The 23,121-nt window shown below is 31.9% G+C and overlaps 1 protein-coding gene across 1 annotated transcript in view; it reads left to right on the forward strand.

Moving 5' to 3' along the window:
- The window catches only part of LOC143082982 (uncharacterized), a 41,233-nt gene extending 18,402 nt beyond the window's left edge, over positions 1–22,831 (forward strand). The window contains exons 17-35 of the mRNA XM_076259043.1: positions 678–776; positions 1,583–1,640; positions 2,639–2,791; positions 3,334–3,413; positions 4,972–5,081; positions 5,807–5,911; positions 8,455–8,533; positions 8,781–8,895; positions 10,409–10,489; positions 11,127–11,236; positions 11,688–11,801; positions 12,042–12,203; positions 12,698–12,826; positions 13,590–13,720; positions 15,420–15,557; positions 16,478–16,601; positions 18,669–18,765; positions 20,880–20,987; positions 22,029–22,831. Of these exons, the coding sequence (XP_076115158.1) occupies positions 678–776; positions 1,583–1,640; positions 2,639–2,791; positions 3,334–3,413; positions 4,972–5,081; positions 5,807–5,911; positions 8,455–8,533; positions 8,781–8,895; positions 10,409–10,489; positions 11,127–11,236; positions 11,688–11,801; positions 12,042–12,203; positions 12,698–12,826; positions 13,590–13,720; positions 15,420–15,557; positions 16,478–16,601; positions 18,669–18,765; positions 20,880–20,987; positions 22,029–22,096 (2,061 nt within the window). The 3' untranslated portion in view covers positions 22,097–22,831. The remainder of the gene's footprint in view (positions 1–677; positions 777–1,582; positions 1,641–2,638; positions 2,792–3,333; positions 3,414–4,971; positions 5,082–5,806; positions 5,912–8,454; positions 8,534–8,780; positions 8,896–10,408; positions 10,490–11,126; positions 11,237–11,687; positions 11,802–12,041; positions 12,204–12,697; positions 12,827–13,589; positions 13,721–15,419; positions 15,558–16,477; positions 16,602–18,668; positions 18,766–20,879; positions 20,988–22,028) is intronic.
- The last annotated feature ends 290 nt before the right edge of the window (positions 22,832–23,121 follow it).

Consider the following 23,121-nt stretch of genomic DNA (forward strand, 5'->3'; position numbering starts at 1 on the left):
AATAACTCTTTTGTCCTTCGTCGATTTATGGTTTTGATTTAAACCTTTTGAATCTCCTTATCCTTTTATACTTGAAATGCAAGTTGCATTTCAATTAACAGCAAAATTAGAGTTTATCGATATACAAATCTTATTATTCGATCTAGAAGACAAATGAAGGAAACAGTAAAAAACTTGTATGCATTCCTTAATAATGCGCGAGATCCCATGGTTAAACTCTCCTGTTTTGCTTGCACCATCCACCATGCGAATCGACATAACGTCAAAATTCAATAATAGAGAACAAAACACATTCGTTAAAAAAAAACAGTTTACACGGTCGTTCTGAGACATCAAAAACGTGTCACTACACAATTAAGAGCCGACATATCATATCGATCAAATAATTGATTCTGATCATCAACATAGTTTTCATAGAAAAAAGAAGACTTTTCAAAAGTTAAGTGTAGAATATAATACAAATACATTTAAACGAAACGTGTTTTAAGAAAGAAGGAAGTTATTCTGGGGGTATTGTTATACCTGGTTTATTATTATTTGATTTGACAGGCCATATACCAACATGATAACGAGCTTTGCCTTATTTAATTTTTCCTCTTTTATAATGTGTATTATCTTTATTCATGTTTGTTTATTTTAGTAAATTCTAAACATTGAACTTCTTTGTAACAATTTAGAGTATTCCTGGAGTATTAAAATTCATAACAGCCAAGGACATACCCGGGAAAAATGATTGTGTTGCATTAGTTCCAGGCATTCCTACTTCTCCTGAAGAAGTGAGTGAAACGTTTATCATAGCCTGCTCATTAAAGTTATACATCCATCTTCTGTTAGACTACAGGTGTTCTCCTGGTCGCTAGATTCGTCTTGCAAAATATAGTTCAAGTGGTATTGATATCCAATAAATATCATACAAACAAATACCTGCCCACAAATTAAATGATAATGAAATTGTGAAATCATCATGGCATGTTAAAGATATATGACCTTCATTTTGACATTAAATACCCTGGCTCGTAGCATATGCACATTGTAATTTATTCAACTGTGTAATCATGGGAAGCATTTTGTAGAAAGCTAAGTATTCCAAGGGAATCAAAATATCTTTTTAATCTGTTTTTCTCTTCAAAAATCGACAGATGTTGTCGTCTTTTAATATTCAAAGGTAATGCAAAGTTGTAGGACCGGTTTTCGAAACTCTAGATAAAGGGTACGTCCGGTGTTGCGCGGTACATAACCTTATAGGTACAAAATAAAGGGCCTTAAATAATAGAACGTTATAAGAAGGCTCAAAGCATTAATTGGAGTACAATAGTATATTACTATTAAGGTCCAGTAAAATCAGTTTTGAAAAGTGATATATAAATGTATCCATATTTTGGCGACATATTGCATCGGCATCTTACAAATACTTTATTGGAAACTGGTGCAACGGGTCTATCTAAAACTAGTAAATATTAAATGCCCAACTAGGAAGTGAAAGATTATTGAAAAAAAAACCACTGTGTATTTGCTTTGGATTTTGCAGATTTAGCAAATCATATACATTGGTTGCCATTCAGTTTATGTTTTATTTGTATAGATTCTATGTGGCGGTGATGTCATGTACGCTGGTCAAGCATTAGCAATAATAGTGGCAGGTATGTTCTCCGGGTCCGTTATAATTAAGAAATAATTCATGGAAGCCATAGATTGTTGGAAATTTACACATGGCCTTGGCCGTGATATCCGAATTTTATCCTGAGCGTTACCTTTATAAATATGTAACTTGCGTAGGTTATTTCGAGAATAACTGCTAGAAAAAAACTTTTTAATTCTTAAAGTTCTCAAACCCAACATTTGTCATTTTTAATTTACATGTTTTTCTCGTAAGCTTCCGTCAAATCAAAAGTTGACATTTTGTAAAAGTAAGGAGCCGCCATGTTGACTTGCTGAAATGGGTAAATATGCGAATAATGCAATAAAATAGAAAATAAAACAAAACCTACCTCAAAAAATCAGTTTTAATACAGTATCATACGAATTCCGATGGTTCACGTTACAGAAAACAGAAAAGTTTAGCGGTTTCATTTGTATGACGTCATGTTTTGAAATGACTTAAATGCGCCAAAAAGATTAATAGACTTTAATTTTTATTTTACGGTTGATTTCTCCGAGCTCTTGTGCATTACTTCTTTTTATTATGCATACGAATAAGAATAAAAGTTATTTTGTCTTTTTTAATACCACTTTTTAAAACAATAAAATCGGCGAAGGATCTGCAAATAGGTTCCAATACATGTAGATTTACGTGGGAAGTATATTGTAACAGCCATTATTATGCATATCTCTGAGTCTGCGCTAAGTATATTTTATCGAGAATTTTATCACAGTGTTGTTTACAAAGCTAAAGAAGCACGTCATATTAGAATAAAATTTAAATCTATAAGAGAAGATACTGTACTGATAGTATTCGTTGATTTGGTTATGAAAAAGAAGTTATAATATATATTTACAATTAACAGTTACCATCATTTTTATGAATTCTAACTAATTTAGAACAGATTCAAAAATCTGTAAAAGTAAAGATGAATTTAATTTCATTTACTACGAAATAGCAGCTGTTATTATTTTTTATCGAATTAATATTAAATTTTAGTGGACGAAGAAACGGCCAACAGAGCTGCTACACAAGTACAAGTGACGTATTCAGACCAAAAGACGCCAATTCTTTCTATAGATGATGGCATAGCACAGGGCTCGTTCATCCCAAGCATTATTACAAAACCATTGGTAAAAGGAGATGCTCAAAGTAAGATGTAATTTTTATTGAAGAGTCTTATATGTCTGTCTGTTTGCTGAAAAATTTAGAAACATTGGTATTGAATAATGTGACTTCTAGTTATATTGGAATCAGTTCTTGGCAAAACTTTAACATTATTTGAAACTAAGGAATGTATCTCTCAAGAAAAGCTCTTTTTGTTTGAGTAGTTTTGACGGGCATGCTATGTTATTCCTTTCGATATTTGTCAGCTCTGCAACGTTTCTGTTAGGTTTTGGTTTTGAAATATTATATCCTGGAGAATAACTGATGCCAGTAAAATATCAGTACAATTATTATCGTTTATTCCATTTATTAAGTGATTTTGTATTACAGTCTAATTGTTATTTATCAATCGTTTAATGATATTTTTAAAATAAAATGTATATTTACAATTTTTGTACAGTGAATTGGTAAATGAATTTTGAATTTTGATGAATTTTATTAGTTAACTATCAAAGTATTTTCACGAACATTTTTAGATCATTCAATAAATACAAATATGTTATTAAACCCAGTTTGACTTATTACAGCTGCTATCACAAACAGTACGAAACAAATTACTGGAACCATAAGTTTTGGAGAACAACAACATTTCCAAATGGAAACACAGGTTCGTAAAAAAGAACAGTAGCTCATTATTTAAAGATAAAATGATAATTTTACATTCGAAATTTATTTCAGATCTTTGTTTATAGCAGTGTATAACATTTGATGATTGTTATTTTCCAACTCAATACACATATTTTTGCCCTCTCGAATATGTTAATATCCCTTATTCGCCTATGTATTTGATGTTTATATGTCAAACTTTTCTTGAAGTTTTTATTTGTATTATTATACTTTTTGTCTTCATCATATAACTTTTATTACTATTCATTTTCTAGATGCTATACATGCAAGTCCAGCTTTAGTCCGTCACAAGCAATGATCAATATTGTATTTTTCAATAAATAGAGGAAAACGTCATAAGCTTTCCAAAGATTCTATCTTGTTCTCCTTAAAACGATTCCGAATTGTTGTATATTTCAAATTTTGAATTCAAGATGATTCCAATTTGTGTGAAGAAGAAAATATATAGATCTCATCCATAGCTGAGTTTGGCGATAATTCATTTTAAGAGCCGTGTAATCAGTGTTTGAATCTGTTTTTTTCAATTTTTATATTAAAAAAAAAAGAATAAGCAAAATATATAAAATTGAGAATGGAAATGGGGAATGTGCCAAAGAGACAACAACCCGACCATAGAAAAAAACAACAGCAGAAGGTCACCAACAGGTCTTCAATGTAGCGAGAAATTCCCGCACCCGGAGGCGTCCTTCAGCTGGCCCCTAAACAAATATATACTAGTTCAGTGATAATGAACGCCATACTAATTTCCAAATTGTACACAAGAAACTAAAATTAAAATAATACAAGACTAACAAAGGTCAGAGGCTCCTGACTTGGGACAGGCGCAAAAATGCGGCGGGGTTAAACATGTTTGTGAGATCTCAACCCTCCCCCTATACCTCTTGCCAATGTAGAAAAGTAAACGCATAACAATACGCACATTAAAATGCAGTCCAAGAGAAGTCCGAGTCTGATGTCAGAAGATGTAACCAAAGAAAATAAACAAAATGACAATAATACATAAATAACAACAGACTACTAGCAGTTAACTGACATGCCAGCTCCAGACTTCAATTAAATTGACTGAAAGATTATGATTTCATCATATGAACATCAGGCACAATCCTTCCCGTTAGGGGTTTAGTATCATACCATCATAACATATATGAGAAGAACATAACCCGTGTCATGCCAACAACTGGTTTTTGAATAAATGTGTTTAGTTCCGATGCAAAGACCCTATAAGTGAATCAATATTAACGCCAAAATATGCAATCTTTAATGACCTGACAACAGTATCGTAACTATATCCCTTCTTAATAAGTCTATTCAAAGGTTTTGTTAGTTTTTGAGGTGAATACTGACACCTTTGTGCTTTATAAAGAATATTTCCATAAAAAATTGGATGTGAAATACCTGAACGTATAAGAAGTCTGCATGTTGAGCTATATTTACGAATGATGTCCTTATACCGATGATAAAATTTAATAAATGTTTTGACTAGTTTGTATGTATTTATCATCAACAGACTGAACTAATTCTATCAAATTTTACCATAGATCAGTTACTGCAGACCAACAGCTGAAGGGATGAATGTAGAAGCCGCTACGCAATGGTTAGACAATACACAAAAAGCTGTTTCAAACGTTTTAGGTGTACCGATAAGCAGGTATATACAACAATGTCTCAAGAAGTTCATGCGTTATATTTTCTTTTTAGCGCATTGTAGGGGAACAAGTTCTGCATCTGAGAATCTGAGATCCCATTGCTTTTTATATTGGATTTTGTGTTGCTTAGTCTTTATTTTTCTGTTAAATGTTTAGTAGGCTGTCGTTTTCGTAGGTTTTGTTTTAGCTATGTTGTTTTATGTTTTTCGTCAACTTATAATGTTTAAATGTGCCCATGTGGGACCTCGCTTACCGAGTAAATCACATTTATAGCATGACTCGACTGTCTACCCTGAGCTTGTGAATTCGGAGTTTAAAAATAAAAATAAACGATGAAAAGACAAAAAACACACTTCGAAAACTTTATAAACAAAAGTCTGAACAAAACGAATGCATGAATGAACTTTGTTTTGATAAAACTACATGTCTCATAGTGTTTTAAGAAGATACATCAGATCAAAGCCGGATTTTTTTCCTGCAAATATTGCATACTCAACATGCTCAAGGTATCTTAAAAAAATAAAGCTTTTTGAAAAACTGAGTAGATGGTTCGATCCATCTAATCTAAATTATATTATAATGTGCTTTGACAGTGACATTTGTAATTTTTCGGTTTCGAGCTTCACTAAATAAATAACTATATCGAAATTCATATCTTGTGCAGAAACAAATGGGTTATTATTCAAAATGCCAAAGCTTTCATTATAAAGATTAAGAACGTTTTCAGGGTAAATGTGACGGTTAAAAGACTTGGTGGAGCATATGGTTCAAAATTGACTAGGAGTGCTATCGTAGCTGCAGGTTGTGCATTAACAGCTCATATTATGAATAGGTATGTAAATATTGATAAGGCATTGTCATTTGTACATATAAAATGGAAAAAAACATAATTCGGCCCTTGAAACTAGGGCTCAGTCTGAAATCTGTATAATATAGACTTAAATCTTTGCACCTGTCCTAAGTCAGGAATCTGATGTACAGTAGTTGTCGTTTGTTTATGTAATTTATACGTGTTTGTCGTTTCTCGGTTTTTTATATAGATAAGACCGTTGGTTTTCCCGTTTGAATGGTCTTACACTAGTAATTTTGGGGCCCTTTATATGTTGTTGTTCGGTGTGAGTCAATGCTCCGTGTTGAAGGCCGTACATTGACCTATAATGGTTTACTTTTTTTAAATTGTTATTTGGATGGATAGTTGTCTTATTGGCACTCACACCACATCTTCCTATATCTATTAAACTAAAGTTTATAAAATCCCAATTGCTCTGTTTTATTCATCTATAGAGTTATCGTTAAATGCTCTCGAATCAAAACACTTGGAAGCGTCAATTGAGAAGTGCATACGCTGACAAAGGCTATATGTGCAAGGGTTAACAAATTATTGGTATAAAATTTAAAACCATCCGAATTACAATTTTTAATTTGCAATGAACTCAACAAAGATGATAGACTTATGATGTTAAATTCTTCCTAATATTCTCTATTGCTGGAAGTGAAACAGCTTGAAAATCCGATCAATTACTTACGTGAATGGCATTTTTACTTTTCTCAAAATGTTCTGTACCAAGTCAGGAATATTGCAGTTGTTATCAAATGGTTCGTTTATATGAAAGTTGCCGTTTGTTTCTGTGGCACTTCAGTGTTTCTGTGGTTCTTGAGTTTTCCTCTTATAGATGAAGTGATTTTCTTGATTTTATTTTGTAACCCGGATTTGCTTACTCTCAATCGATTTATGACTTTTGAACACCGGATTACTACTGTTGACTTTATTTATGAAGTGTAACGAGAGAAAAAACCCACAACGGTTAACAACTGAAAGATACATAGTTTCGGTTTAGTTATTTTTTAAATCTGTTTGTTGTTGTAGTAGTTAGAAGTTTACCGATGTTTTAATCTGTTTAAACGATTTAAAAACGACGAATCATGGTAGCAAACACAAACTGGGGAAACTTCATGAACATAAAAAAGAGCGAGACCGCGTTAATTGTCTTGTGTTATGCAGAAACCACTCGCGATGCATATCCACCTTAAGTCAATATGTCACAGTATGGAATCACAATCAGCAGAATATACTGGCATTTACAGTTAAAATAATGAAGCATGCAAACCAAGAGTTTAAGTGCCTTGCTTGTCAACTTTGTATGGTTGTTTGCTCAGGCATTGAAACTAAGATTGACACCTAAATTCATAGTTTGCATGATTTATTATTTTAACTATAAAGGTATAAGGACGCGTCAACATGTCGTTTGTGAGTTGAAACCAATATATCGTATTGATGAGCCAATTCGTGACCTTTTTTTAATTTTTTTGTGTTTTAACGTCACTTTTATTTTTCAAAAAACTAAGGATTTTCTTATCCCAGGCATAGATTACCTATTTGGCATAATTTTTTTGGAATTTTGGATCCTCAATGCTCTTCAACTTTGTACTTGTTTGGCTTTATAAATATTTTGATATGAGCGTCACTGATGAGTCTTATGTAGACGAAACGCGCGTCTGGCGTACTAAATTATAATTATGGTACCTTTGATAACTATTAAGCACTGCATTTAGGCTATTTCGTGTCGGCCAGTTTTTATAGGTGGACGAAGACGCAGTGCCCGGAGAAAACCACCGACCGTCGATAGGAAAACTGACCATCCTAGTCAATTAAGATTGGAGTAGAGTGCACCTGCATGAGCGGGGTTCGATCTCACCACCCCAGTGTTGAATGACTAGTGATTACAGTAGTAACTAAGACCACTCGGCCACCAATTCGTGACAAGGTATCGAGTTAAGACATGACCATGACCATAATGATTTGTATATTGGGACGATACCCAATCGAGAGTGTTGGATTTCCCTCCCCTGAGTATAGGTTTCAAATACATATTCTAATATCAAAAATACATGTGTGTAAAAAGTCATTTGCTGCATCTGAAGATTTAAATAATTTTAATAATAAAATGACTGGCCTAAATATAGTCAAATATATGTTTTGTTAATGCTTTAACTTTTATATAAGTTGCAATCTCTATTTACACATCTATTTACTAGTATACCAAAATGATTGATATTTGTGACCACATCAAGTTTTTTGTAAATAGTGCAAAATGACAATGATAAATTATGTCTAGGCAATCCCAAGGCAATGGTACAAAATATATTTGTAGGCAATCCCAAGGCAATGGTACAAAATATATTTGTACCATTGCCTTAACTTGGGATTGCCTAGACACAATTTATCATTGTCATTTTGCACTATTTACAAAAGACTTGATGTGGTCACAAGAAATATCAATCATTTTGGTATACTAGTAAATAGATGTGTAAATAGAGATTGCAACTTAAAAAAAAGTTAAAGCATTAACAAAACATATATTTGACTATATTTAGACCAGTCAAATTGAATTTGGAGTTTCATACAAACATGAGAATGGTCGGAAGAAGATTTGCCTACAGAGCTGATTATACGGTACGTGTTATTCATGTTTTTAATCTGTTTATTTTTTCTTTAAAAGCATACCAATATTTCCATTGCTTAAAATTGTTTTCACTTTTAAAAAACATAAAACATATAGCACTTTTCTATATTTTTCTTTGATATTATGAACATCTGATTTTAAGCTACAGACATAACACAATATTGACATGAACACGAATGTTGTCCTCTGTGTAATGCATATGTCTTTTTGATTAACATATCTTCATTATTCGTACAGGTTGGGTGTACCGATCAAGGAAAGTTAAACGGTATCAAAATGACAGTTTATAGCGACTCTGGTTATCTTGGAAATGAAGATCCGCTAAATGGTGTATTTGGACATATCGATAACGGTAAAAACAATTATACCAAAAATAAAAAAAAAATTAGTGGCTTTGATAATTGTATAAGCATTTTATCCTTTTTGAAAGTATTTAAACATTTAAACATTTACTAAACATCGCATTGTAACTACATATCGAGACAAGGATTAACAAATCATTTTAGAAGAATTACCAAAAGACTATGTCAGAGTCAATGTCTGGAAGTCTAAGGAAAATATTATTGAGGAAAAACGAACAACTTTAAATTTTCCAGAACTAAATGCTGTTCAAACCCTATTCTTCTGTCTTTTACGAGTCTACTCACATGGAATCACAGGTGTCATTGACCGACAGCCTGAAATATTGAGTACCTCCGTGGATCTGTGGATTAAAAGAGAAATATATTCGACTTCCATTAAAATTACAATATTTAACTATATACATTTAGGCCATTCAATAGAAATGGAATTTTGTATAAAATACTAAGCAGGTCTTTCAAATTTATCAATAGTCTACAGAAAAAAGTAGCAAAGACGATTCCATTTACTTTTTACAATTGATGAGTAACAAAGTGCCATTGTTATGTTTATACAGATATTGTGCATGCCAAAAACAGAATTATAAGTATCGTGTTGTTCCAATTGGTAAAAGAGACAAGATAGCTTTTCATTGCAAACATCGCAATTTTACGCCTCATTTAAAAGCTGTAAATACATCTTGTAGTGTACCAATCCCATCAGTATTCCGTCACAGCAAAGATATATATAAAAAAATGTACATTACATGTCTGTAATGTTTGGTTTTAAATGAATATCAAAGTCAGGTATGTAAATCTGACTTTCAAATATTGAATACGTACTATATGTCACTGCAATCGTTTCAAAGAACGCAACATAGCAAGATTGTCTAAATGTTCAAATCTTTTCCGAGATGTTTACCCATATTTTCTCTCCTAGAAAGCAATGCTTTCAAAGATTTCCATTTGGTGTTAATCTAATATTGTTTCTCAAAGTTCCCAAATTTTAAACGAATAACTTTAATAAATTTCAGATATTTCCTAATGTAACCTCCGGTCATTTTGAAATAGCATCTTCTAGAACAAATTTAGCGTCAATTTCATGTTTAAGCTACACATCTGAGGTATTTTGAAAGAACGACTGAAACTATGTCTTAACAATATATTTGGTCTTCATGAATAATTTTTATAACAATACCTTTTTTTTTTTATCTCGCAAAGGAGATGTGGAATAATTGCCAATGAAACAACTATACATCAAATTAACTGGAATGGATCAAACAATTCTTTTTATTTTATATAGATTAGACCGCTGGTTTTCCCGTTTCAGTGATTTTGGGGCCCTTTATAGCTTGTTGTCCCATGTGAGCCAAGGCTCCGTGTTGAACGCCGTACATTGACCTATAATGGTTTACTTTTTTTTAATTGTTATTTGGATGGAGAGTTGTCTCATTGACACTCGCACCACATCTTCCTATATCTATTTTAAAAAATACTTAGTATATCAATACTGTTTTACTCCTACAGGATACTTCTGTGACAATTGGAATGTAACACCAAAGACTGTCAGGACGAACAAACCTGTTAGTACGTTTTGTCGAGCACCAGGTAAGACTGATATTAGTCAGCTGACTAGTATTTATCTCTTAAGCATAAAATTTATTTTTTTGCAATTATCGTGTGAATAATTTTATTTGGCATTGGACCCATTTTGTTTTAAGTGTTCCTTTTGTACCTAATGAGATTATTATACCTTTTTTCGGGACGGATACCATAAAGTTGAGGACGAAAACGCTGCCGATACGAGTGTTTAATGGAAGAACAATATTTACCATTTAACAATACTACCAATAAAAAAAAAACTAGGCGAATATATCGCTAGAAAATGTTTCCTTAGTGAATCCAGGTGTCAAGTATTTTCAAATCGTTTGCATACTGTGTACGTCGTTGAATTGATATATTGGGTAAAACAAATGTAAGATTAAATGAACTTCAATAACAAGAGTACTCATGTTTCGTTGTTCCGGTACGAGATAAGGCAAGCAAAACTTAAATGTAACACGTGTATGAAAGCTTGGGGGCATTTCCTTTTTATCTACATTCGAGCTTGTTTGTTAATGAACTATTGGTCAGGTGTGAAATAATAAACTCATCATAGATACCAGAATAGAAATTTGTATGTGTGCTATTTGATAGACACTTTGTAATGTTGTAATGACTACATGTACATTTTTTTTTATCTTAGATTCTGCACCAGGAATTTTTATCATAGAATCAGTTATGGAACATATTTCCAAGGAACTGAATCTAGACCCAACAAGTGTTAGGGTACTGAATCTTTATAACAAAGGACAGGTAATAAAATTATGCAATTAATTTTTTGTTAAATGCGTAACATTTTCTGGTAGGATATATATCAACAACATTATTAAAATTCTTAATAAATAATGCAGAATTTCAAATGTAAATATCTGAAACAAATTCAGACTGTGTTCGATTTAATTATATTTTTTTCATATATGTAAAGCATGTCATAGATATGAGAAACAACACCTGTTTATCGATGTTCAAATCTCATTATTTGATCTAAGATATTAATTAAGTTAAAACAAAAACATGAAAACAATGCATAATTTAAAAAGAGGCAAAAATACCTATGTTGAAATAGTAAGCGTCTCGTGCTTTGCATGAATATTCTATCCTTCGTTAGAAATTAAAAAAAAAAATAAAATAAACATTTGATTGCTAATAATCATGTATAAGGCTATTTTACTTGTTGACTTATGTTATGATGTTTTACATGAAGACCACACCTGCAAATAGACCATTGCCATACTGTAATATCAGACAACTAACAACAGACCTAATGACATCCGCTGGAGTAACACAGAGACAAGACTCTATTAAAGCTTTCAACCAGGTGATATATTTAGGAAAATCCTTTATACTTGTTTCTAACCTTTTACTGTTTAATGCTAGTTTGTATTCTTGGACAGAATTGTTCAAATATAAGTTGGTGAACATTTAAATATACATAAACATAATACTTAAATTGTAAACTGTGTTTATTTATAACCTGTTTAACAAAACTAAATAATAACATAAACGTTTCTTGGCATATTAAAATCTATTCTAATTTCTTTTCAATATTATAATATAGGTTAATAGGTGGAAGAAAAAGGGTTTGTCTGTAGTACCAGCTAAGTTTGGAATAGGATACGCATACATCCATTACAATGCCATTGTAAATATATATGCCTGGGATGGAAGTATATCTATTGCTCATGGAGGGATTGAAATGGGACAAGGAATCAATACAAAGGTACACAAATATTGTATAAGAAATCTGCAAAACAATTATTGACACGTGAAAGGAAACAAGAAAGATCAATGTAAACAACAAGAGAGTTAACACTAATGATTGAAATCGTATAGATACATTACTTTTAATTGTGAAATAATTATGATTTCAGCATTCATAGTTTTTAAACACTGCATCGGATTTAAAATACAGAAAAAACGAAGTAGTATTAGTTCCAAACTTATGTGTCTCCTCTTATCTGGACAAAAAAGAAAACTCCACAAGGCGGAACCCTTTATTTATTTAAAAAAACTTTTACTTTTACTTCACATACATTAAAAATAAATTTATATGCGCTCTTTATATATATTTAATGTGTGCTTGATATGCAAAACGAATGACACCGATTATTTAATTAGTATTTCAAATCCTGTACATATTTTATATATATTTAGATAAATTTGATACCTGTAGTTAGAAAATTACAAAACAATGTATATTCATCTGTATTTAAGGTAGCACAGGTGTGCGCATTTGAGCTTGGAGTGCCTATGGATATGATAACAGTAAAATCAGTCACAACAACATCAAATGCCAATGATTTTGCCAGCGGTGGTAGTACAACTAGTGAATTATGCTGTTTGGTAGGTGTTAAATGATTATGATATTTCAACATTATTTTTCCTGTTTGAAAGCATCGTATGCATGTATCTTTTTTGACGTTTTTCCCACAGACGAAAGTTATGTTTTCTTAATGGGTATATTAAAAATAAACGCTTATCTATTATACTTCAGGCAATTCCAAAATTATATCTATAAAAAAAGAAGATGTGGTGTGATTGCCAATGAGACAACTCTTCCCCAGAGACCAAATGACACATAATTTGACAACTATAAGTCTCCGTACGGTCTTCAACAATGAGCAAATCCCACACCGCATAGTATACAAAAAGATGAATGAAAAATAAAATACTGATTAACAGGCTCCTGACTTAGGACAGGCACATACGTACAGAATATGGCGGGGTTAAACATATAAGCGTTCCAAACCCTTCCCCTAACCTGGGACAGTGGTGTAACAGTACAACATAAGCACGAACCATAAAAATCAGTTGAAAAAGGCTTAACTCATCAGATGGAAAAAAATAGAAATACATCTTACAATAACACAGAGTGGACGTAGCCGGATACTTGTACATCCCAACTACAAAAAGACACTAAGTACAGATCGGAGAGTACATGCAGTTACTCATAGCTATGTCAAAGCCAGCAACAACTAATTAAAAAAATATCATGCGTCTTAGACTACTAGTAAATTATCAATCAGTACACACTCAGTTTTTGTCTAGTTTGCATTTTTTATTTGAAATAAAAGACGGCTATGCAAATGTAGTTGATATTTTATAGGCTGTTTTGAACTGTTGTCAGACATTAAAAGCAAGAATGGCTCCAGTAAAAGCTAAGATGAAAAATCCAACATGGCCACAGTTGGCACAGATGTGTCAACATGCAAAAGTTGACTTATCGGAAAGATATTGGTAAAATTGGTTAAACTTGTTCACAAGATATACGTTATCTCCTTTTTAAAAAGTATCAATGAGTTATATTTACTTGTCTGCTACACAGACATGAGTTCACAATTGGGAAGCTTAAATCATTTTGTCGTAAAGTTTTGTTTTCAACCGACCTTCATTGTCTTTGTCTATATGTAAGTCAAGATATGAAACAGACTTAACTGTATCTGTTGTATCCATTATCCTACGTTCGATCATAAAGATGCATTCAAAATAGTAACCAAAGTTTAATTATTTGTGAGAGAGTATCATTTCTATAGCGGAAAGCGTATTCAAAGAATTCTGATAACTTCTGATCTTTCTTCATTTACTTATCTGTAATCATTTGAAAACTAACTCACCTCTCTGTAAAAAAAACAAATGCTTGTACATTTTTAAAAATTATTTAATTTAATATTTTGTTGACAAGGAAAGTTCATCTTACGTGGTATGTTCATAATTCATTTTTTTGTTGACAAGGAAAGTTCATCTTACGTGGTATGTTCATAATTATAAATTAACTGTTAAAAACAGATTGAGTTTTTAAAATACTAAGGCTTTTTTACCTCAGGAATAAATGACCTTAGTTGTATTTGAGAACACTTTTAGGAATTTTTGGTCCACAATGCTCTTCAACTTCGTACTTGATTTGGCCTTTTAAACATTTTTTGACTTGAACGTCACTGATGAGTCTTTTGTAGACGAAACGCACGTTTGGCGTAAATATAAAATTTTAATCCTGGCTTCTGTGATGAGTTTATCTGTGCATTAAGATATATGTATAGATAATGCCATCTGAATTTCTTCTGATTTTCTGTGTTGTACTAATCAATATCTTAGGTAATTATTGTTTTCCTTTGTGATGTATTATAAAGTCAAAATCAAATCCTGAATCATACTGAATCACTTTTGTTATACGATATGTATATATTGTATGGTATATATCTTTTGCCAAATAAAAAGACAGTTATGAAATTCTTGAGCATAAACTTTGCTAGTACATATATAAAAAAAAGAAGATGTGGTATGATTTCCAGTGAGACAACTGTCCACAAGAGACCATAATTACACAAACATTAACAACTATATGTCACCGTACGGCCTTAAACAATGAGCAAATCCCATACCGCATAGTCAGCTATAAAAGGCCCCGATATGACGATGTGAAACAATTCAAACGAGAAAACTAACGGCCTTATTTATATAAAAAAAAAATGAACGAAAAACAAATATGTAACACATAAACAAACGACAACCACTGAATTACAGGCTCCTGACTTGAGACAGACACATACATAGATAATGTGGCGGAGTTAAAAATGTAAACGGGAACCCAACCCTTCCTCTAACCTGGAACAGTGGTATAACAATACAACATAAGAACGAACTATAAAAAGCAGTTGAAAAAGGCTTAACTCAGCAGATGGACAAAAATACATGTAGACGTGACCGGGTACTTGTACATCCCGACAACAAAAAGACACTAGGAACAGATCTGAGAGTACTCGCTGTTATCTGACAGCTAGTTCAAAGCCAATAACAAATAAACGCCATATAAAAACGATGCAAAATGCATTATAGGTGCTTTGAATGAAATTTTTCAGAAACGTTAACATATTTTGTTGAACTTGAATTAAACTATTTATGTCTACTGATATTAATGATTTCCTGTTACATTCCATAGTGTTTATGAGCCTGGTAAGGCTGAGGATGAACCACAGTACAACAGCTACGGTGTCACATGTACAGAAGTAGAATTTGACGTTCTTACTGGTCAATACCTTATTAATAGAGTAGATCTACTGTATGACTGTGGGGAGAGGTAAGACAAACGGTCTCTCATAATATCTAATTTTAAACGTTTTATACTGCAACTAGTTGTGTTTATTTCCTATATCTTGTGCAATGTCAATTTCATCATGAATCACTATTTTTACAATCAGAGGTTCATTAAGGGATGATAATAAGTTAGAAATTAAATTTGTAATTCAAAAAGATATCAATGTATTGGTTTAAGTTGCAGTATAAAAACAATATTAGGTCATTGTCAGAAAAAAAAAGCAAACTCTTTTGTATTCGGAACAAACCTGGAGAAGGGTCGGTAAAACCTCTCCCTTCCCCAGCTTCTCAGCCTCATACAAAAAAATATATTTCTCTGAAATTGACGTAATCTGGTATATTTATATTCGCCGCCTGTTGTGTGCTTAGAATTACATACACACCATGAAGACTGTTATACGAGTTTGAAATTAAGCTATCTATGAAACCAGGTTTAACAATATATTTTTATCAGAAAAAATCCAATACAAAATATAAAGGAATATAACAGTTGTTTTTCAATTGTGCCGTTGGTTGATTACGTTTTGACTTTGTCATTTTTTACTTGAACTTCACCCTTTAAGAATTCGATGCTAATGTTAATAATGTTGGTTAAGGCCTTTGTGAATTTATGGTACCTTTTAGTTAAAGATTGTTTAGATCTTTCCCTGTCGTTATGCCAAAAAAAAAAAAAAAGAGGCAACAGTAGTATACCGGTTTCTTAATTTACGTTTGTATTTAGCAAATGAATAATAAGAGGCAAAATAAAAGATTGCGCTTGAAGTCAAAAAGAAAGAGCATGGTTTATAATCTGATGACAATAGAGGACATAGAAATTACTGTTCTGGTGATACTAACTTTAAAAATAGTTGAACACGGAATTAGTAAAACAGATTTACAAACTATTTATTTTATTATTTTTAGTATGAACCCTATGGTAGACGTAGGCCAAGTAGAGGGTGCCTTTGTAATGGGTCTTGGATACTGGCTGACAGAACAGGTTAAGTTTGATCCTCAATCTGGTAGACTGTTGACCGATAGTACATGGGTAAGTTATAAAAATACAGCAATACATGTCCCTTTTTTATGAATGAGTTGCGTCCTTGGACTTTCAATTCTTATCGTGACGTTAAACTTTGATCAACTGCAAAAAAAGGAGCGAAAGATATCAAAAGAACAGTCAAACTCATAGATCGAAAATAAACTGACACCGCAATGGAAAATGTACAGAAAATAATGCACAAATTTACAAGTGGTCAATGGTTAATATTTAATGAAATTATTTCCAGTAGACAATTTTGTATTTATTGTATGCTAGTAAAGTGTGACTTAATAAGAACAGTTTATTTGGTGGTACGTGTATGAAGTCAATATTGACAGTGCATACCTGTATATCGTTTCTCTTTACATTAAGAGCGCCAGAAACTGAATATTTCTTCAGTGCAGCCTTTTGCCATAAACAAAATCAAATAATGTCAATTAAAAAAAAAAAATAACTAAACAGGTATTTTCATTTCCAGATTTGAAACAAGGACTAAGATACACGATGAGTCTCTGCAATAAGCTTGCAAAAAACAGTTATCGTAACCAATTTTCAATCTATACAAGGACTTATATCTTACTATATAAATCTTTGATCTATGCAAGTTATGCTCTCTAGTATAAATAATACTAGAACACACCCGCGAAATCGCGGGCATATACAGCTTGTGAACTGTTAATTGTAGGATGATTTTTTGTAAAAGATATTATGTGTGGAGAATTTCATAAAAGGTATCAAAAGCCCTCTCCCTTTTTCCAAAGTCCGATATTTGTTTCCTTTCTATTAAAATCAATTATTTTCGTGTTTCTGGCCTCATACAACAATTATTCTTCTCCTTTTCTACAATGCATCTTTTAGTAAAAGTCAAATTAAATCAAAAACTTGTACCACTTCAAACATGAAATAAATGTAACTGCTTATATATAGACCATTATTAGTCTAATAAAATATGCTTTTAGGACAATAAATCAGCGCTTTTTCCTTTGAGAACCTTATTAACATCCCAATGGTAGGATATGAATCTTGCATAAATGATTAAGACCGACTTAGGCTAAGTTGAGGGGTGGTCGGAGGGATCCTGATCCCGAAATCCTGACCTTCAAAACACGAAATCCTGAGAATTTAAAGAAATTCATATCCCGAAATCCTGAAAGTTGAAAAATATATTCCCGTATCCCGTAAGAATCAATTGCAATCTCCTAATCTCGAACTTAAAACACCCGATCCCGACGTCCCGAAAAAGTTCTGCCTCCCTTTAATCTCTACCCTACATTCATTTTTGCCAAATCATTACTTCCACCTTCAACAGTAAGTTTTTATGGCATAGCAGTCTCTTCATCCTTGCGTTCCTTAGTTCGTTCATCCGTCCGTCTGTCCCGCTTCAGGTTAAAGTTTTTGGTCGAGGTAGTTTTTGATGAAGTTGAAGTCCAATCAACTCGAAACTTAGTAAATATAGTGCCGATGTGGCATCCGTGTACTATGGACACATTCTTGTTTCAACATGTTTTACTTATTTTAATATATATATTTACAACTGGTATGACCCCTTCAATAGTAAACATTTCAAAGAAAACAGAAAACAGAATACAGTCTCTCTATATATATAAAAGTGGTATAATCGTAGTTTACATGTAGATAAACGCGAAAAATAATTGTCATCTCTAAGGAGGTATAATAGTTGTGGTTCTTGCGATCTAAACACTATGATATGGAGAACACTTTGATTGGCTTATTTATTTTTCATTTTTGTTATCTATCATACGATTGGTTGTACTTATGCATGTTTCAAACCGGAAGTCTTATCTATGACTAAAATTCAGTCTAATGACGGATTCAATATCCGGACTCCTTTTTTGTCGTTTTTCTCCAAAAATAACTCAATCTGAATCATAAGAACGGATGACAAATGCGACTATGCATGTTACCTATAGAACACAGAGGCATGATGATTAATTTATCGTGGAAGGAAGAGAAGCGACACACAAAATGAGGTCTTCTCGTTTAATAGTATAGATCTATTTTATGACTTACATTGAATGAGATCGACAAAAATTATGTATCGAATTCTTTTAGGAATACAAGCCACCGATGGCCAAAGACATTCCAATTGACTTCAGAATACAGTTGTTAAAGAATGCACCCAACCCTAAAGGCGTTCTACGATCAAAAGGTAATATTTTGCATTACACATGTGTAAATATGATATGATTAACTTTTACATGTTTAAATTCAAGTTACGAAAATAATGTTCTCGCAATATATTCGGAAAATAAACTCTTATTGAATGAACGAATCTACAAAACAATGAGCAAAACCTAAACTTCTACAACAAATACAAGAGGCTTGTCTGATTTGCAGGTTACGTATTTAGGTTGTGAAAGTGAATATATATATTATATATATATATATTTCACCAATACTATCCCATCAAGTATATATATATATATATATGACCACTCTTTCAGCAGCACAGTAACAAAGCAGCGATACAACATCTATGTTACATCTAATTGCAAAACGGAAAATAGTATTTATATTCTTACTTGTGGAACTTGCAAGCTGCAGTATGTTGGTGAAACAGAAACTACATTCAACATCAGACTTAACAATCACCGGTCGTTCTATACAAAAGGAAGAAACTGTCCAATTACGAGACACCTCTTAAGAACAGGACATACTTTTGATAATATCACCTTTCAAATAATTGAGGTAAATCAAAATTGGGACTCCGAAAGGAGAAAACAGAGAGAAAGGTTCTGGATGCATCAGCTACGTACTCTTGAACCTGATGGACTTAATGAGAGGGATGAAAAACAGTTCTACCCAAAACCAAAGGAATAAATCATGAATTTCATTCTATTTAACTAAAACAACTATTTGTTTAGATTTAAAAATTGTTATGTACAATAAACGGCAAAAATATCTTTTATATACCCCATCAATCAATATTTTAAACTTTTACACAAAAACGTCAAGCTACAAAGATATTTTTTGTCATGCATCCGATTTCACCTAGATAGATGCACACGCCCGATGAAGCTAATTTGTTTAGCGAAATATTGCGTGAATAATATATAAAATATAACAACTAATTTTATAACACTCATTAGTGTGTTAAAGTTACATTCTTAGACACTTATATATATATATATATATATATATATATATATATATATATATACAACTCGTCTAAACATCAACCCAACAATGTTAGATCTGTAAATTTGCTTTCGCAAATTTTTGGTTCTTCCCTCGCCGGGATTCGAACCCATGCTTCTGTGATATCTTGACACCAAATCGCCTGCACTGCAGCCGTCCCGCTAGACCACACGACCACCTGGGCTCTTAAAAAAAGAGCTTTCGCTGGCCGTGTGTTACCTTTCCACGTCAGTTTTAATCTAGCGGCGTACTGCAGTACATGATATATAAGGCATGAAGATGTTATTGTTACAGATCAGCTAAATTATCTATAGTAAAGGATCCTATAAATTAATGTAAGATACAGTCACAGAATATATATATATATATATATTTCACCAATACTATCCCATCAAGTTAAGATATATTAAATTCGTATTACATGTATGATGATATACATTTTCTGTATTTGATTTAATTTTGCATCTGCATTTTATTCTGAATAACAAGAAAAGCATAACAACGCAAAAGAAACAATACAAAGGCTATAAAAAGATACCATGATTAAAAGAAAATAATAGAACAGTTTCAAAAAGGTAGATCCAGAAAATAAGTTTCGGATGCATGCAATTTATATAACGTGTTGTGACCACTTTTAAGCGTCATCATATATGTCAGATCCTATACCTATTTATCCAAACGAAAATAAAAAACGGAGAAAAGCAGCAAATTATTAACGTTCGTAGTTAAGTTAATCCATATCAGCTATTTGGACGCTCAAAGTATTATTTTCGTTTGTTGTTTGTTCACTGATACTAGAGGCCAAAATACTGGAAAACCAAAAAACCCTACTAAAACAAGCGCTACAGAGTTTATATAACTAAAAATGTACCAAAGGAAATGCGGACAAAGAATACGTTTTATAGAGGAAATGTTCATGCAGTCCTTATTTAGAAAGAATCTCACAAGATGTAACGGTATACAGGTTTCTAGCATATCTTGAATACATTCATGATTGTGTTTTTGGATAGGATTTAGAGAAAGGGTGTGTGCTAAACAGTTATTTTTTTATTTGGAGTTTCGTACATAATTTAATACCACAACATTAATACAAAAACTGAAATCAATCTGGTTTTATTACATTAGCTGTAGGAGAACCACCATTATGTATGAGTACTTCAGCATTGTTTGCCTTGAAACGTTGTGTTGAAGCTGCAAGGAAGGATGTACAGAAAGATACATTCTTCCCGCTAGGTATTTTAAAAATTTATGTTGATAGTAAATAAAGCTCAAAATGTTGTTTTATACAAAATATATAAATATAACTTGTTTCTGCAAAAAAAGTTCTTTGCAATAATTACACTTGTTCTTAATCTTGTCCACAAAAATGTGTTCGAAGTCTTATGTTGCATATAATTAATAAGGTCAGAAGTCAAAGAGGGTGCGTTAGCAATTTCACAACACGTTGGTATAATACTGTAATTGACAATCAGACGTAATTTAAATGATGATCTAAATTCGTAATGCAACAAGCATACACGAGATGCAGCAAATCCAATTTTGAAGTCATTGGTTTTTGATTTGACGGACAGGGATTGAAATCGCGACAGAGACGTTCTCCAAATGTAAACGATACCTTATACTACCAAGGCGATCATAAACAAAAGGAATCACTGCACAATGAGATAGTTTGATGCTCTTGAAGAAAAGTGTCCGTTTTAAAAAAGTAATCTACATTGTCTCTTTCGCTGTAAATTTAATGAGCGATACATTTAATTGAAGAGCATTGGTGACCTTCAGCTGTTTTCTGATTTTGGTCGAGTTGTTGTCTCTTTGACACAATCATTCCTAATTGCCATTCTCAATTTTGAATATCAATTTATATAGCATAAAAAGTGTAATTATAGCAATTTATTTCTCACTTTCAAATAAGTAGGATCAATGAAATGGTAGTTCAATGATAACTTTATTCTTAGTTTCAGTGTGTAGTTTTTCAATATTGTTCATTGCAATGATAAACAAAACATCAGAATTTATTTCAATGCATGCAAACAATATTTTCAGGGTTAACGATTCTCAAATATCTTTTTGTTATGCTTCATTGTTAATTAATTTATTGTACATCAGTCTATATAGAACATTAGCAAACATAAGCTGGTGTATGTGTGTATGTTATTTTCACTTATTAATTGTGGTTTTCTTTTGTAACTTATTTTTATTTTTATTTTATTACAGTCATTTTCTATTTCTTATGACCTTTAAACATGTTAAAGGATGTATCTTTATTTATTTCAGATGGGCCGGCCTCAGTGGATAAACTGTGCGAACTTTGTCTAACAGATCCATCCCAGTTTGTTATATAGTATTATTTTAAAAGAATTGCTTAACCTGAATTTAATCGTTAGTTATACCTGAATGTAACTTGTTGGACTGAATGTTATGTATTGATATTGTCATGATCACATGATATATATGATGAAACGATACTGATGACAACTGCTCTCAAAATTTTTGTCTTAAAAATGTAAATATAAAGTTATTATTGAGTGGAATTGTATACATGGAATATTTTCAAATAACAAAATGAAATTATTTAACGTTGATTAATTGCGGATTTCTCTTTAAATTTTGAACTGAATTCATTAGTTTAGTTGATGAATTGATATTGTCTTATAGAACTGACGTTGTGCTCATTTTTTAACTTAAAGTATAAATGTATCCTTCAAGAAGCCTTTAAGTTAAACTTACTTAAAAAAAGGCGTATCAAATTTTTAAAGTGATATAAAACTGACAAATCTTTAAAAACTTCAAGAAAAATAAAATTGAAATCTCTGATATTAAAATTGCATTGCAGTTATAACAACTAGTATTTAAGGGTTAACTATCAATGGTATTTGATCTTTAGTCAAACTGTTATATTATACATTTTTTTGCCACGACGTGGTCAGTTTATTTCGACTTATGAGTTTGCATGACCTTATATTATCTATTACCTCTCTTTAACTTATATTGTAACATTTGCTTAGTATACAATTGTAATTAAATAATATGTATAATTCCTATAAATAATTAAAATAATTAAATGAAATAAAACAAATGTAATTACTCTATATGCTTTATTTACACTATGGCTGTCTGCTTCTCATAATATATCAGGTTTTTTTCTAATCATCTTCCAAAAGCAACCAAATGGCTTCCCATCCAGACAGGTCAACACATGAGTTGAGACAAATAAGTGCAGATTTATAACATGCTTTCTGACAATAGCACTTCTCTTTTGATGCCAACTGACCACATACTCCGATACACGAGAAGATGTCTAGTCTGCAGCTGTCACATGTGAAGGCATGTAACGTCCCTACTGTGCACAGGACGAGAATACAAATAA

This window comes from Mytilus galloprovincialis, chromosome 7 (assembly GCF_965363235.1).
Source record: "Mytilus galloprovincialis chromosome 7, xbMytGall1.hap1.1, whole genome shotgun sequence".
Taxonomy (NCBI): domain Eukaryota; kingdom Metazoa; phylum Mollusca; class Bivalvia; order Mytilida; family Mytilidae; genus Mytilus; species Mytilus galloprovincialis.